The sequence below is a fragment of the Cyrtonyx montezumae genome, unplaced genomic scaffold, assembly GCF_038088225.1.
Source record: "Cyrtonyx montezumae isolate F1298 unplaced genomic scaffold, pur_monq_1.0 scaffold_11, whole genome shotgun sequence".
In the NCBI taxonomy this organism is placed as follows: domain Eukaryota; kingdom Metazoa; phylum Chordata; class Aves; order Galliformes; family Odontophoridae; genus Cyrtonyx; species Cyrtonyx montezumae.
Window position 1 is genome coordinate 3,878,657 of NW_027071837.1, and position 13,698 is coordinate 3,892,354.

Below are 13,698 nucleotides of genomic sequence, written 5' to 3' on the forward strand. Positions count from 1 at the left end.
AGCTGCAGGTTGCAAAGCTGAAGCTGCTGTAAATGCTCCAAGGTCTGCGTGTGCCCACACCGAGGAACAGCAGCACGATGCCTGCGGTCTGACGGAATGCTGCAGCGTCAGCACTTAGGGAGAAAAAGCCCTGCTCGCACGCTGCAGTTCGCTGCAGTGAGCTGAGATGTGACACAGCATGCTCCCAAGCAGCTTCCCGGGTGGGGAAAGCAGCCCAGAGGCAAAACACCCCTAGCACATCTCCCCTGAGAGTAAGGTCTTTCATTTACTTCGGATTGTCAGTACACTTGATCAGTCTCCTCGAGTACGGGAACGTGTGCTTCTTATGACTAAAAAGCTCCACCTCTCTATTCTAATCAGCTTTAACACCGTCTGTACAATGACCTCCAAACATCAGCGGCCCTGGGAGGAGGTGGGTCCCTCAGGGTGGAAAAGAAAGAAAACAACATAAACTCTGGCACAGGAGGTGCAGGACGGACACAACCCCAGCTGAGGTCACGCCGCTCCTGGAGCACTGGCCCACGTCTGCAGGCCATGGCACCATCCAGTGGTCACGCAGGCACCCATTGGGTTCTCCTGGCCCACAGCACCAACACAGACAGAGAGGTGCTCTGAGAGCTCCTGCTTCCAACCAGAGCAGCAGGGTGGTGGTGTGGGAGCTGCCAGTACATTCTCGGTGCCCACACCATTGCATTGCTCATCCCACTGTGCTTTAACAAGGGAAAAAAAGTGACCAGCAGCAGTAACAGTCCTCAAAAGACAAATGTTTCCCATTACAGTGCTGGTCTTTGCTCTCTCTTTGATGTTGCTTCTCCCACACAAACAAAGCTGTTCCTTTCCCACTCCGTTCTTGCACACGAACAAGTTACACATGCTATATGTAGCACATCTCAGCTTATTTAAAGCACGTTTGCCCCAGCTCACTGCACTTCCCTCTCCACATTGTTTAACCAATACTGATGCATCACAGGTACGGAGACATTTTTATTCCACTCCTCCCTGCCACATCATGTTTTCTGCCCAGTTCTCAGAGGTTCTGCTTACAAGTAATGCTGGTACTTAACTGGGGCTGGGAACGAGAAGGAAGGTCTGTGAATTCTCCCCATGATGTTAGGTGCTCGGAGAGCAAAGGGTTTGCTTTGTCATTTAGATTTGGGCTCTGGATTCTTTAACTTTGGTTATTGATACCACCCACTTCTTACCTGTGTATTACAGATCCTGATTGTTCCACAGCGGAAGAATTGCTGACCACACTCTGCCTTGATAAACCATTACAGTTCTCACAACAAATTTAAATCACAAACTATCTGGGGCAAGGAAAGCCTTTTTGTTCTAGCACAATAGGGTTTTCGTAATTCACGTTACAAACAACCCCAATACAAATAATAGCCTGGCACTTCTGCTGCCAGCTCATTTAATTTTGGGGAGAGTTCACAAGCGGTGGAGACCGCTGCAGAGTGCAGGGAGCTTGGTTTGGTGGTGCAAGGGTTAATGGAGTGAACTTCTGCAAAAACAAACCCCTGTCGCTGTCCCCAGGATCCACGTTCCTGTTGTTACACCGGGGTTACTTTTAGACAGACTTCTGCATAAGCCATAACCAAGTGCCCTGCAGAATTGAAACACAGTGGGTGATTCTCTTAGAAGACATACATTTCATTATCAGAAAAATAATCAGAAATCCCAGACTCTGTTCTATCCCCCAGTGAGAGACATACAGGAGTTTGCCAAGTCCAAGAGTTCACCACAGCTGTTTGGTAAGACAGCCAACCTGCAGTCATTAACAACAAATAATTGTGTTGGTGTAAGAGGTGAAAACCTTCCACGATCACTAATGCACGTTTTTTGTTAATATCAAGAGACCTACTCGGCCTCTCCAGACTTTATAATGTAAGAACAAACCAAATTGCCCTGGGTTTAAAGGGAAACGCTGGCCCTGGCATGCTAAGAGTCAGGACCCAAAACCCTACCAGCCCCGTATCAAAAGGCTTTAAGATCTAAAAGCGAGTAATAAAAAGCAGCTTTAATGCAAAAACGGCTTGGACTGAAACAAGAGACTTCTGCTAAGTGCCCAGCGTGCTAATGAAAGGATCGCCTAGAGGTACGTGTCCAAGGCAGAGGGGGAAGCTGTGTGCCTCTGTACTAGGGGAAAGGCAGCACCGAGCCGGCAGCTCCACTCACTGCCTGCACGAAAACTCATTTGCAGCAGGAAGCGTGAGCTTAAACCAGCTCTGCAGCCTATTAAGTCCTTCAGAAAACAGACCTACCCTAAAATGTCATCTACTTCAATGTCAGCCTGATGACCAAGGGCCAAGCTGCGAGTTAGATAAGCTGAGTCCTTGGAGAAGCGTGAGCACCAAAGAGGGCTATAATAGTAAGCCCAGTGCTACTCTCACCTTGACCAGCAAGGGGACGGGCTGAGCAGAACACCTCTAGGCTTGTCAAGGAGCCTTTTCCTGTAAGCTGGAACAGCCCATACTCAAATGAGTGCCTCAGATGCCAGAAACACTCTATTTGAAGGTTGGATAAACCTGCACTCAGGGCTAAGCTCTTCCCTGTGCTCCAGGAGCTGGTTGCTACATCATTCAGCAGCTCCGTGGCTCACCCGGTACCTCTGGTGACACATCTCACATCGGCCACATTTTGCTAAGAATGGTTCAACAGATCTCCATCCAGATGGAAACACTGGATGGTGGCAAAGCCCCTAAAGCCCTCTGGGGCCGTGATCCCCAATCTGAAATGCAATGAATTAAATGAGACACGCACACTGCAATCCGTTTCCTGACTCAGAACATCTGATATTACGGAAACAGTTCCACAGCTGACAGATATATATTCTTTGTTTTTGTCTGAACCTCTGGTAAAACCCTTCCAGCAATGTATCCCTGCTGAATGGAAGCAGTGTACTCCAGGTAACAGCTGATGGCAGTGCACGTTAATGAGCTGCACCGCACTAATTCACATACTGAGGCTACTCCCTCCATCTAAAATGTTGCTTCAACAAGGTTGGTGTTGGCTGCTATTGTCATTTTTAGAAGCACATGAGCACAGGCCATTCTCAGCAATACCTCTGCACCAATGGTTTCCAGTTTCAAAACCAAATAAAGAGGGTGAGGAAAGGCAGGGATCCTCAGACACTTATGACACCCATTACAGCAGCTCAGCACGAGTCAGCCTGCTGAAGCCACGAGAACCCCATCGTGCTGTGTCAGTGGTTATCTGTTGAAGCAGACTCCCAGCACCAGCTGTTCTTCCCCAAAGCACTAATTCACTGCACACAGGACAGTTCATCAATCCTGAAACCCAACCTCTGGTCAGCACACTCAGCACTGCCACAGCCTCCACACTGCAGCCGAGGCTGGTTCTGTAAGCAGCAGCAGCTCACATGCACTTCGGGGCTAACAGCTGTAGGAGGAGCCTTCCTCTGCTCAGTTTTAACACAAAAAAGTGGCACTCCAGCTGGGTATGGACAACACGGGCCCAGAGGTTGCAACGTGACACCTTCTGAAACAACAGACAAAGCACGTGTGTACTGTATATATATTTTATAAAAGAGCAATGCTTTCTGAGGAGTGGAGAACAGCGGGAACGCTACAGAAATGCTGTAACAAGAGTCAGTCTTTGTGCGTTTGCTTTATGAAGCTTTACATTCTAACGTTTACAAAGGCCAGCACTTAAAGAGGACTCCCCACTACCAAACAAATCCGGAATACATCGATTGTACAGGTAAGTCAGCCAAAAATAAGCGACAGCTATGCTCTTCTCAGCTGTAAGAAAGCATGCAATAGTTTCCCCCCTCTGCCACCCCTTGTCCAGGTTTGCAGGTCACAGAACCAGCAGAGCACGGTATCAGCAAAGTGGGGCACGGGTAACAGGTTGGAGTTCACCACAGAGTTTATCGACATCATTGCAAATGTAAAAGCAGACTTCTCTGGCAACAAGAAGGCAGAGAATACAAGCACGAATAAAAAAATAATCAAAGCCATTTAAGACATCCAAAATTCCAAGAAATAGCACTGGGCATATACAAATAAAATCAACATTTCACACTGCAGAGCTCATTTAAAAATGGCACCAACGGACAATATATTACAATATGCACATTTATTGGAGGTGGGAACTAATGCTCCACAGGTGAAAATGGTAATACAAATCATAGTGCCACCGTTGGCTCATCGTGGTACTTCTTACAACTTAATGAAACACCATTAAAAATAATCTGGTATGTACACATCCTCTGGAAACCTCAACAGCTCCTTCAGAGCACAGCAGACCGTGGTTCTCTCCCTCCCCCTTTCTTTTAGCCAGACAGTATTGCCCACGTTGGCTTTTGAAGCACGTTATCTCACCTTAAATTCAGTGCTATTTTCTTTCAAAAAGATCAGAAGTTGTACTTTGAGATAACAAAAGCATTTATGTTACAAACATTCAGAAGTGGAAGCTTACGGTTCTGGCAGACGACGCCCGTATTAAATACAAACCAGCCAGCAATCACCGAACATAAAAAACTTATTCAATCATAAAAAAATACTATAATTCATCACCACAGACTTTTTACATAGTTATAAATAATAAATAGCATAACACAGTAGATTACAAACAGATTTATTTTGCCCCGTTAAAGTCTTTAAAAAGTAAATTCTCCGTTCTTACTTCAGACTGACCAAAGTACTGAATGAAGACCAGTCACAGCTCCAGCACAACTCCCAAACCAAATGGATTTGCAGAGCTTCACTCAACCTCAGCTTTGAAGGCTTCTGTTAGAAATCCAACGTTCACTTTGCCATCTGCCCTGCCCATTACAAAGGCATAAGCACTGAGTGCAGCAGCTTCCACAGTCACTGCACAGGTCCTGCCACAGCACCTGGCAACGGAGCACGCTCCTTGGGAAGGAACACTAAGGAAAGCAGCACTGATGACAGATCCTGGTAAGCACGCTATCAACAAGCTGTACACAAAGGACATTTCCCACCCACCCCTCTGGTTTACATTCCATAATTTTGTAACAATGTCCCCTAAGGCACAAAAATACCTATGACCTCAATGCCACAGGAGACATTGATGGTGCCATACGTGTTCTCCTACACAGTAGTTTCAATAACTTAGTTATCTGCATGGTATGTCTTAGACCGAGGCATGGATTCGTTCTCCTTGGCCAAACGTTGCTAAATATTGACCTCATTTCATATAATCCATAGGATGAAGAGCGTGGGGAGAGAACTATTCAGCTATTTCAATCACGTTCATTCATACTGTTATTTCTTCACTGTCAGCAGAAGTGACAGTCAGCCACTATTCTGTTGTTTAATGTGATGATGAGATTTCCAGACCCACCGTGCTCTCCTGTAATAAAAAGTACTAGCAGCGTTACGATTTGTCTTCTCCCTTCTGCAAAGAAGTTGAGGCTAGAGCCTGAATTAAAAAACAAAAAAGCCAGGAAAATAGTTTTACTTACTGGTTGAAGAGCCAGAAACTAAATCAGTATTTCCAAATCCTTCAGAACCAAATTATTTCCCTAGACACAGTGACCATGATAGAAGGATTTTCCTCAAAGCTGCAAGCTAATAGGTAGATCCCTATCTCAGAATCAGAAAGTGTATGCAAGGTCTCAAAAGCAAGAAGTTAGTATAATCTGAGCAGACACCTTATTTAAAAAATAAATCAGCAAAACCAGACATTAATATGGTCTACAATGTCCATTAAATGGATAAATCAAAATCACTGGAAAGTTTCCAAGGATTACAGTTACACTAATTTTCCATTTAACAATCCTTATATTAATGGTTCAAGGAGCAGAGTTCATTTCTCTGTACAGCAAGGGAACAGCACAGCCAAACACTGACTCAGAACTGATTAAGTCACTTAGGTGAGAGATCATCCATCAAAATGAATGAAGAGCATGAGTTTGAGCATGTAACTGGCGACTCAGTGGTTATGCTGCCTTTAGTCAGCGAGTCGGAGGAAGAGCCAACACTGCTGCTACTCCCATCAAGAATATCTGAAGACAGGCTGGGGAAAGAGAAAACAGTTATTTAGTAACACAGGCACCACGGTTTCATGTACACAGCTAACGTGCTTTCTCCTTCAGAGGAAGAAATGTAGGAGACATATACTACCACTCAGCCTTTACTTGAAGGCTGGCAGCCCTGAAGACTCCTTGTTTTCTGTAGCATGTTATAGGTATATTCATGCTCCTTAAGGGAATAAGGAGCAGAATTGTTTTGTTCTGAAACATGCAGAATAAACTACAACCCTGTTTTTAATTAGTTATGGAAAGAAGATCTAACAAGAACATAAAAGGTTATAGAAAAGGAACACTAAGAATCTCATCAGTAATGCAGCTGATACGTCATTAATTAGCTAGCATATATTGTAATGTTACACTAATCAGAGAGATTTTTAAATCCATTTTTCCTTTTTAAGTAATACTTTGTTGAATTTTGAAGTCTGATACGTGATTCCAGACAGCACACAGGAAGATGCTTTTTGGAATTCAGCTGGAAGTAAAACATACATACAAAGTATTTCTGCGTATTTCAATTCTGCAGGTAAGCTGAAATTACAGCAATACAGAGCTGGTATTTTACAGTACTCAGTATCTGACTTTTGACACACAAAAGTATCAGCTTTTTATGACTATCACACAGAAAGGAGACAGACAACTAAAGCTACAGGACTTAAACACTGCAACGTGAACTACATGACTGCAATTATTCACACTCACATTCTAAGTATTCAGGTAAGTGATGTGGATACCATGACCACTGCCTACAGCATACTGAAATGACAAAGCAGCTTCCAGGCAAAGTAACTTTACTTATGAACTGAGATTTCTAACAAGAATACATTCAGAATTACAGCTTTGATACATAAAATTTAGGCTACTGTTTGCCAGGAGGAATTGATTCCAGGCAGGAATGTTACCACACTGCAATATCATAGCAAGAGTTCCCAGTAATTCAGATATGCAAGCCACATACAAAAAAATATATATATTTTAATAAGCTTAAAAGAAAAAAAATGTTTTTTCCTAAAAAGCAGAGCTTGTAATAAATGTGCATTCCCAAGTTTGGTATTTCATGGCACACAATATTTTACCATGAACTAAGATCCGTCAGATGAGTAACATCTGGAGAAAGCATGTTGGTTGTTCCTTGAAAAAGTCTCTTTGGCTGACTTTCAGTTTCCATTTCACCTAAAGAAAACAGTGCAAATAATCAAACTCACTTGAGTCTCTGGAATGTCCATTTAATATTTGTCTAACGTAAAAGAGGTTTGTCCCATAATACAGCAAGCCTGCATTTGTAATACGATAAGCCCTCAAGTACTTGGATAAGAAATTCATTTTATTCTAGCTATTGTTTAATCACCCAGCCCATTCCTTAAGTTAACTAATGCTTCAGCTGTATCTGAGGGGCTACAATGATCTCAAAGACATCAAAACAGGCACTTGGTACTTTAGCATACAATCAAACAAAACAATCCAAAGCAAACTAATTACATGCCTTAATTTTAAGCAAGCAGTTGAGATAAGAAAACTGGTATATGCCAAAATCTAGAGATTAAAATTCTTAGAGATCATGGAAACAGAAATTCCAGCTTGGTACAGTTTCACCCTTCTGAGTAAAAGAAATTTGGCCATATATGTACACCTCTAAACAAAAGCTGAATAGAAAAAAAAATAGTGTGCATACATTTCCAATTACTCATCACAGATCAGACTACCCTTGTACCTGCACTCATCTACTGACACTGGAATATTATGCATGACAGGCAGAATTCACATAATCTTTTTAGTGTAATCTGCCCTGAGAATGGTCTAGCTCATTAATATCTCCTGCACTACAGATATTTGGGAGTACCACAAATTTCCCAATAATAAGCTTAAAAGAAAACCTGCAATACATTTCAATTTTTTAACTTGGCTATAAAAACGTAAGAAACGGGAAGAACTTCTTTGTCTTTTTATCTACCCACAGTTATGGTTAAGAATTACAGTAAAACCATGTACATTTTATGCACAAGAACCATACTACCACTCCTTTTATAAGAATGATGACACCTCTCACTTCCTTTAGCACACAAGTGCACAGTCCCCTCCTTTAGGAAGGAATGACAGCTTCTATGAAGCAGGATGGGCAAAAGGACAGATATAAAAGAGACACCTATTTATGTACCACTTGAAAGTTCACAAAGACAACAACAAAACAGCAACTTTTTTGGAAGGCTAAATCATAACTCTGTCTTGTTAATAGAATGACATGGTTTTGGTGCAGTTAATGTCTAATATACACACACACACATCCAGAAAGGATAAATACAGCTAGAGACATGCAATTTCACATTTTAATCACACAGTTCCACTACAGATAACTGTTCCAGGACATAAATTTGAATATTCTTAACACAGAATACTTCAAAGAAAGAATGCAGTTTTCCTCCTTCAGGAGGAAAGAAGACAAGTTGGTTCCACTCCTCTCCCATTCTCAAACACTCACCTTCTGAACTTTCACAGTGAAAACAAACATTAAGTACTAAGTTTAGAAGATATTGAACGATAAGCAACATTCCTAGGATGATCTGAGGGGCGTGCACTGCACAGTGGTACTCTCAGGAATGCTGGGGCTTACAAACATTCATAAACATTTAATTTGAAGAAAAACTTGCCTCTTTCATGCAGTGGCTGTTTTAATGATTTTCCTTCTTGTGCTTTAGACTGGTTGCTTTACCTTGTATCTGTAACTTACAATTGGCAAATTCCAGATCACCTTGCAAACAAGTGAATTTCATTTCCAGGACAACAGAGAAAAATGCATCTTGCCACAAAATGACATCCACGCTAAAGCACCTCAAACACAGATACACATACCTTTTCTTTTAATGGGGCCAAGAACACTGGGCCTTATACAGTTGATTGGACTTTGACTCCTCCTGCTACAGAGAGAATACTGACAGTCAGGTCTGAAAGGCTCCAAGTTTGAACACCACCATATCTTGCATTAAATCAACACCAACATATCCTATCAAACACTCTTTAAAAGTTGAACTGGAATGCTCAGGAAATCTGAATATATAAACAAAGAAGTGCTACCTATTAGATTGGATTATCTATCACAAACATCTGTAGTTAACTTTCCAGGGTCTTCTCTTGCCCTCAGTGCATCCACATATTTGCTTCAATCCATTTCTAGATTCAGTATAATACTTACACAAAATGGGTATGCCACCTAATTAATAAAGTTAATTTGAAGTACCCAGGAATGTCCCCACAAGGTACTAAGTCTGGTTTAAAGTTAACAACGATTCTCTTAAGATTACCCACATGAAGTTATCATTGGTAAGGACTGAACCTGTAGACCATTTTTCTGTGGCAATACTTCAGCTATTCTACAAATGAAGTCTCTCTTAATGCTGTAGCTCCACCTTTAACTAATCCTTGTGCCTGCCTTGGGACTTAAGCCGACGTATACCTGCTGCTTCAGAAGTTACTTACTTGGAGAATCGCCTTGTTGGACTGGGAATAGGACTTGGAGGTAATCCATTGCTGCTCACAAACATTTGCAATGATGGTGAAAAACATTGCTGCAGAAGAAGTCACATTAAGATGATTCAAAGTTCCCTTTCAAGTACCAAAGTGTCCTTCCCCCATCATAACATCTCTAGTTAGAGAAAACTTAGAAACAGATCAATAATCAAAGGTGATCTTGGAGGAACTAAATCCTAACTAATTTGATTTTAGCCCACAAATACCCATAAGCAAGCACAAAAACGTTTGTCAGGTTTACTATTGCTATACATTTCCAATTCCAGAGGTACAGTGTACCAGCATCCAATATCAGCACATTAGGAACTGACTTGCAATGAAACAGTAGCACTACAAGAGGATGGAAACAAGGTCAAGCAGCCCACATTTAAACAACAGAGTAGCCAGTTTCTCTTCACTACATTTCAGTTTTCCTGTTGCTACTGAAAAAAAGTAGTCCATAAAAGATCTCCCTTTCTCCTTTTCCAGCATTTGCCATCAGTTTTCAGTGCAAATTTGGCATGCTCAAAGATCAGCACTTCTTGACAGTGAGTTTATGCCTTCCTTTCCATAACTGATGGGCATTTGCTGATTCTCCACAGCACAGACATGCAGGTCCTGGTCTCGGTCTACTCTCTTCCTCTCTATACATGATGTATTCAGATTTTGGCACTTCTTCCCCAGCATGCCCCAATTACACATCTGGGGATCACAACCATTGCTATGATGATCTCCTTCAGGTCCCTCAGAATCAGAGCTCTAACTCACCCAAACGTTACAGAAGTGAAAATGTGCAGTGTGAAGTCAGTTGCACACAACTTCAACTTCCACAGGCTTTAGGATAAGCACTGATTCTCAGAAGCCAATAAAATGTGGATCTGGGTTGGGTTCTGTCATTGTTTTGTAACCTGACAAACAATTTGTGAAGCTTCACAGCTTTGCAGTTTAGCTGGATGCTAAAATGTGTTTTCTGTTTGGTGTCACCCTCATTTCACCTTTCCTATTCCTCTTGTAGGCGAAGGTGCAGGCGAAACTGGAATGAAGTCGATTCTCTTTGGGGAGGAAGATTTCTCAGACTTGTCCAAGTCATTGTCACTCTGAAAATACAAAGGTTTCAGACTTAACACTGCCATGAAGCATTACTTTAGAATCCAAGCCACAACCTCCTGATGGAAAGCTGCCAGGCCAAGCGAGCAAAGGAACTAAAACAGATGGATGAACTTAAGTTTATCTCAAATTACTTCAACAGTTACTTCTCTCTTCCCCTTAAATTCATCTGTTGAGTATAGAAATGGAATTAAACACAAAACATCTATAAAGAGATTACCAGGCTCAAGCTTTCCTCCCATGATTGGCTTATCTGCATTGCTGTCTGCACTTCCCTAGAACACAAAAGATCCCATCAGTAGATACAAAGAGGACAACTGACAGTTTTATCACCTTGTTTCAATAACGCTCACCTTTCATGCGCTGTTTCTCTGTTCATTAAATCCACCCCTTCTTCCTGCAGGAAACAAACACTGTAAGTTTTCCCACAACATCATATTCAACATAAGTACTTGGTATAATACTTGGGACTCAAGAACTTGCCCTCAGGATTGAAATACGGACAGTAGGAGCACTGCAGAAAGAAAAGATTGCTACAAGCTTACTTTAGCATTTCTCCTTACTGAAACAACACTAAAAATGCAAGGTAACTTGATCATGAAAACAATAAGCCCCACAAGAATGCTTCTGCAACAAAATCAAATCCTTTTTAGCTCTGTTTCTTGCAAGTTCAAAAAACTCAGTGGGAATAACTCCCAATATATTAAGTACTTTCGTATTACATAAACATCTCTCATTCTGTTATTAGATATACAGTTTGAAAACTTACCCTTCTGATCTGATGAAGTCGACTACTAGGAATACGAATAGGAGATGATGACAGCAACTGAAAAAGGTGACAGCCACGCAATTAAAGCACACATCAACAGCTTGCATACACCTTATTTAGCATCAGCTAATTCTTGTTGAATTAAAAATGAGCTGTACAACTACATGCAGATGACTCAAATAACGTTGCAAAAAGAAAACACTGACCTTCCAGAGAAAGGACGAGTTTTACTGCTTACAAATTTATTCTGTCACTCAGCAAGTGGCAGTCGCATGCAGGTGCACAAACAGCTACGTGTGCCATTTAGGCAGGACAAGCATTATACCAAAGCTGAGAATGTTACCCAATTCCCTTCTGGCCAGGAATTGTCTGTTCTAAGGAGTCTGTTCTAAGACAGACTCCTGTACTAACTTACATGAGCAGCTGAATAGTGTTTCTTCTCTGTCTTGAAAAGCATTTCACAAAACTCTACTTTTGCCATTATGAAGTTTATTGAGCATCTATTCCTTCTGGATGCTGCTGTCACATCCAAGCTGGCCAACAGTTTTCAATCTGTGACACCCACTGATCCAAGTTCCAAAGCCTTGGGAGCTTATTTAAGAGAACTGGCAATGGAAGATTTTGAACTAAAACTCCAACTCATCTGTATCCTGATCAAAATCACAGAACAATAACAAAATAAATTAAAGTATATGTACTTCAAGGACCTTACACTCCACACATTTGAGAAAAAACAAACCTAAATCTTCAATAACATCAGATAAGAATGAAAAATTTTAGTGGAAAAGAGCATACGTCTATGAGCTGACAATAAGGAATGGAAGAGAAAAGAAACACATCATCTTTGACAAACTCAGTACTGTGCAAAAATGGGCCTATATAACAGAGCAAAATGTTGCCCAGCATATAAAATACTCATTGTCATACGGATCTGTACTGACTGATCAGGCTTTGCAAAAAACAGGTGGCCTTGACAAAAAAAGACAAAACCAAAAGCAGACAGGTGAGTGAAGGCCTATGAATTCCTTGTGAATAAAAACCAGACAACTATTAAAGACTTCCAGTTGTGATTGCAGTTTACTCTGTCAACCCACGCTGGAATTAACTTCAAAATCGTGCTGAATCGGAAATTACTCAGAGCTTCAGAAATGGTTCCCTTCTCAGCCTGGAAGCTTGCCGTGGCACTCAGTGCAAAGACACGTCGAGTTCAGTTTTGTTTCTCTATCCCACCACCTCCACGTTAGGGGTAAACAACGTGCCCGGGATTCCTTACCATGCTGTGCCGGCTGGTAACTGTTGTGCTGTTCCTGCGAGTTCGCAACACGTAAGGCTGAAAAACCTGGGAGCTATCACTGGAAGGAGAAAAATAAAAGGTTTGCCGAGGCGTGCTTTACTTCAGCCGCCACCCAACCGCACCGCACCGCGATCGGGGCTCTCGCCGAGGACACGCAGTGCGCGCGTCTCCCCGCGCCGGGGCGGGATGCGCGCGGAGCAGTGCCCGCAGAGCCCCGCAGCCCGGCCCGGCCGCGCTCACCTGAGCCCGTGGATGAGGGGGGCGCTGTTGGATCTCCTCAGCCCGCCGCCGTCGCTCGGGGCCGCGGCGCTCCCCGGCGGCAGCTCCAGGTCCAGCTCCATTTTCTCCTGAGCCATCGCGGCGGCGGCTCCGGCTCCTCCCGCTCCGCCGCGACGCCCATTCACTGCCGCCGCCCGCCGCGGCTCCTCATGCCGCGGCCGCCCCTACAGGCCCCGCGGGCGGCGCCGCGGGCAGGGCCCGGGGGCGCGCCGGGCCCGGCGAGGGGGGCGGCCCCAGCAGCGCCCCATGCCGGGGGCGGCCCGAGGGCCGGCCCGATCCCACAGCCGCTCTCGCCGCCGCTCGCGCCCCGCGATGCCGGTACCGCCGCCGAGGGAGCGAGCGCCTCGGGCCGGACGCCCCCCGCAGTCCGAGCGCCCGCTGTCGTCGCCCAGCGCGCATGCGTGGGGAGCAGGGCGGAGACGAAGCCAACCACCTTCCAGTGCGCACGCGTCCTGCCTGTGCACGCCGCTACGGCGCATGCCCGCGGGAGGCGCGTCCGACGCAGATCTCGACTGCGGCCCCGGACGGACTCCCGAGAGCCTCCGGAAGGAGGGCGTGCGCTGATTGGCTGGAGGGGCACAGAGCTTGTTTGAATCAGGGCGCCGAGCAGCGCGCTGCGGGGTGCGAAGAAACGCGGGTTCGAATCCCGTGCGAGGCGGGACCGAGCGGGTTCTGCGAGGCGCTGCTGGGCCTGGCTGCGGCTGGGGTGGCTCCGCAGTGCTGCTCGGG

The 13,698-nt window shown here is 44.1% G+C and overlaps 1 protein-coding gene and 1 non-coding gene across 2 annotated transcripts; both read right to left on the reverse strand.

Moving 5' to 3' along the window:
* Window positions 1-4,813: 4,813 nt before the first annotated feature.
* On the reverse strand, window positions 4,814-13,268 carry PABIR2 (PABIR family member 2). The gene is made up of 10 exons (XM_065729459.1): window positions 12,931-13,268; window positions 12,670-12,748; window positions 11,397-11,453; window positions 10,981-11,024; window positions 10,848-10,902; window positions 10,516-10,617; window positions 9,491-9,579; window positions 8,867-8,931; window positions 7,096-7,192; window positions 4,814-6,006 (listed from the first exon to the last, which is right to left on the reverse strand). Exons 1-10 carry the CDS (start codon window positions 13,044-13,046, stop codon window positions 5,856-5,858), a joined length of 855 nt encoding a protein of 284 aa, XP_065585531.1. The 5' UTR covers window positions 13,047-13,268; the 3' UTR covers window positions 4,814-5,855.
* LOC136044511 (small nucleolar RNA U109) lies at window positions 6,092-6,236 on the reverse strand. Its single transcript, XR_010621824.1, has one exon. It is a non-coding gene; the product is annotated as a small nucleolar RNA U109 (small nucleolar RNA).
* Window positions 13,269-13,698: the final 430 nt, after the last annotated feature.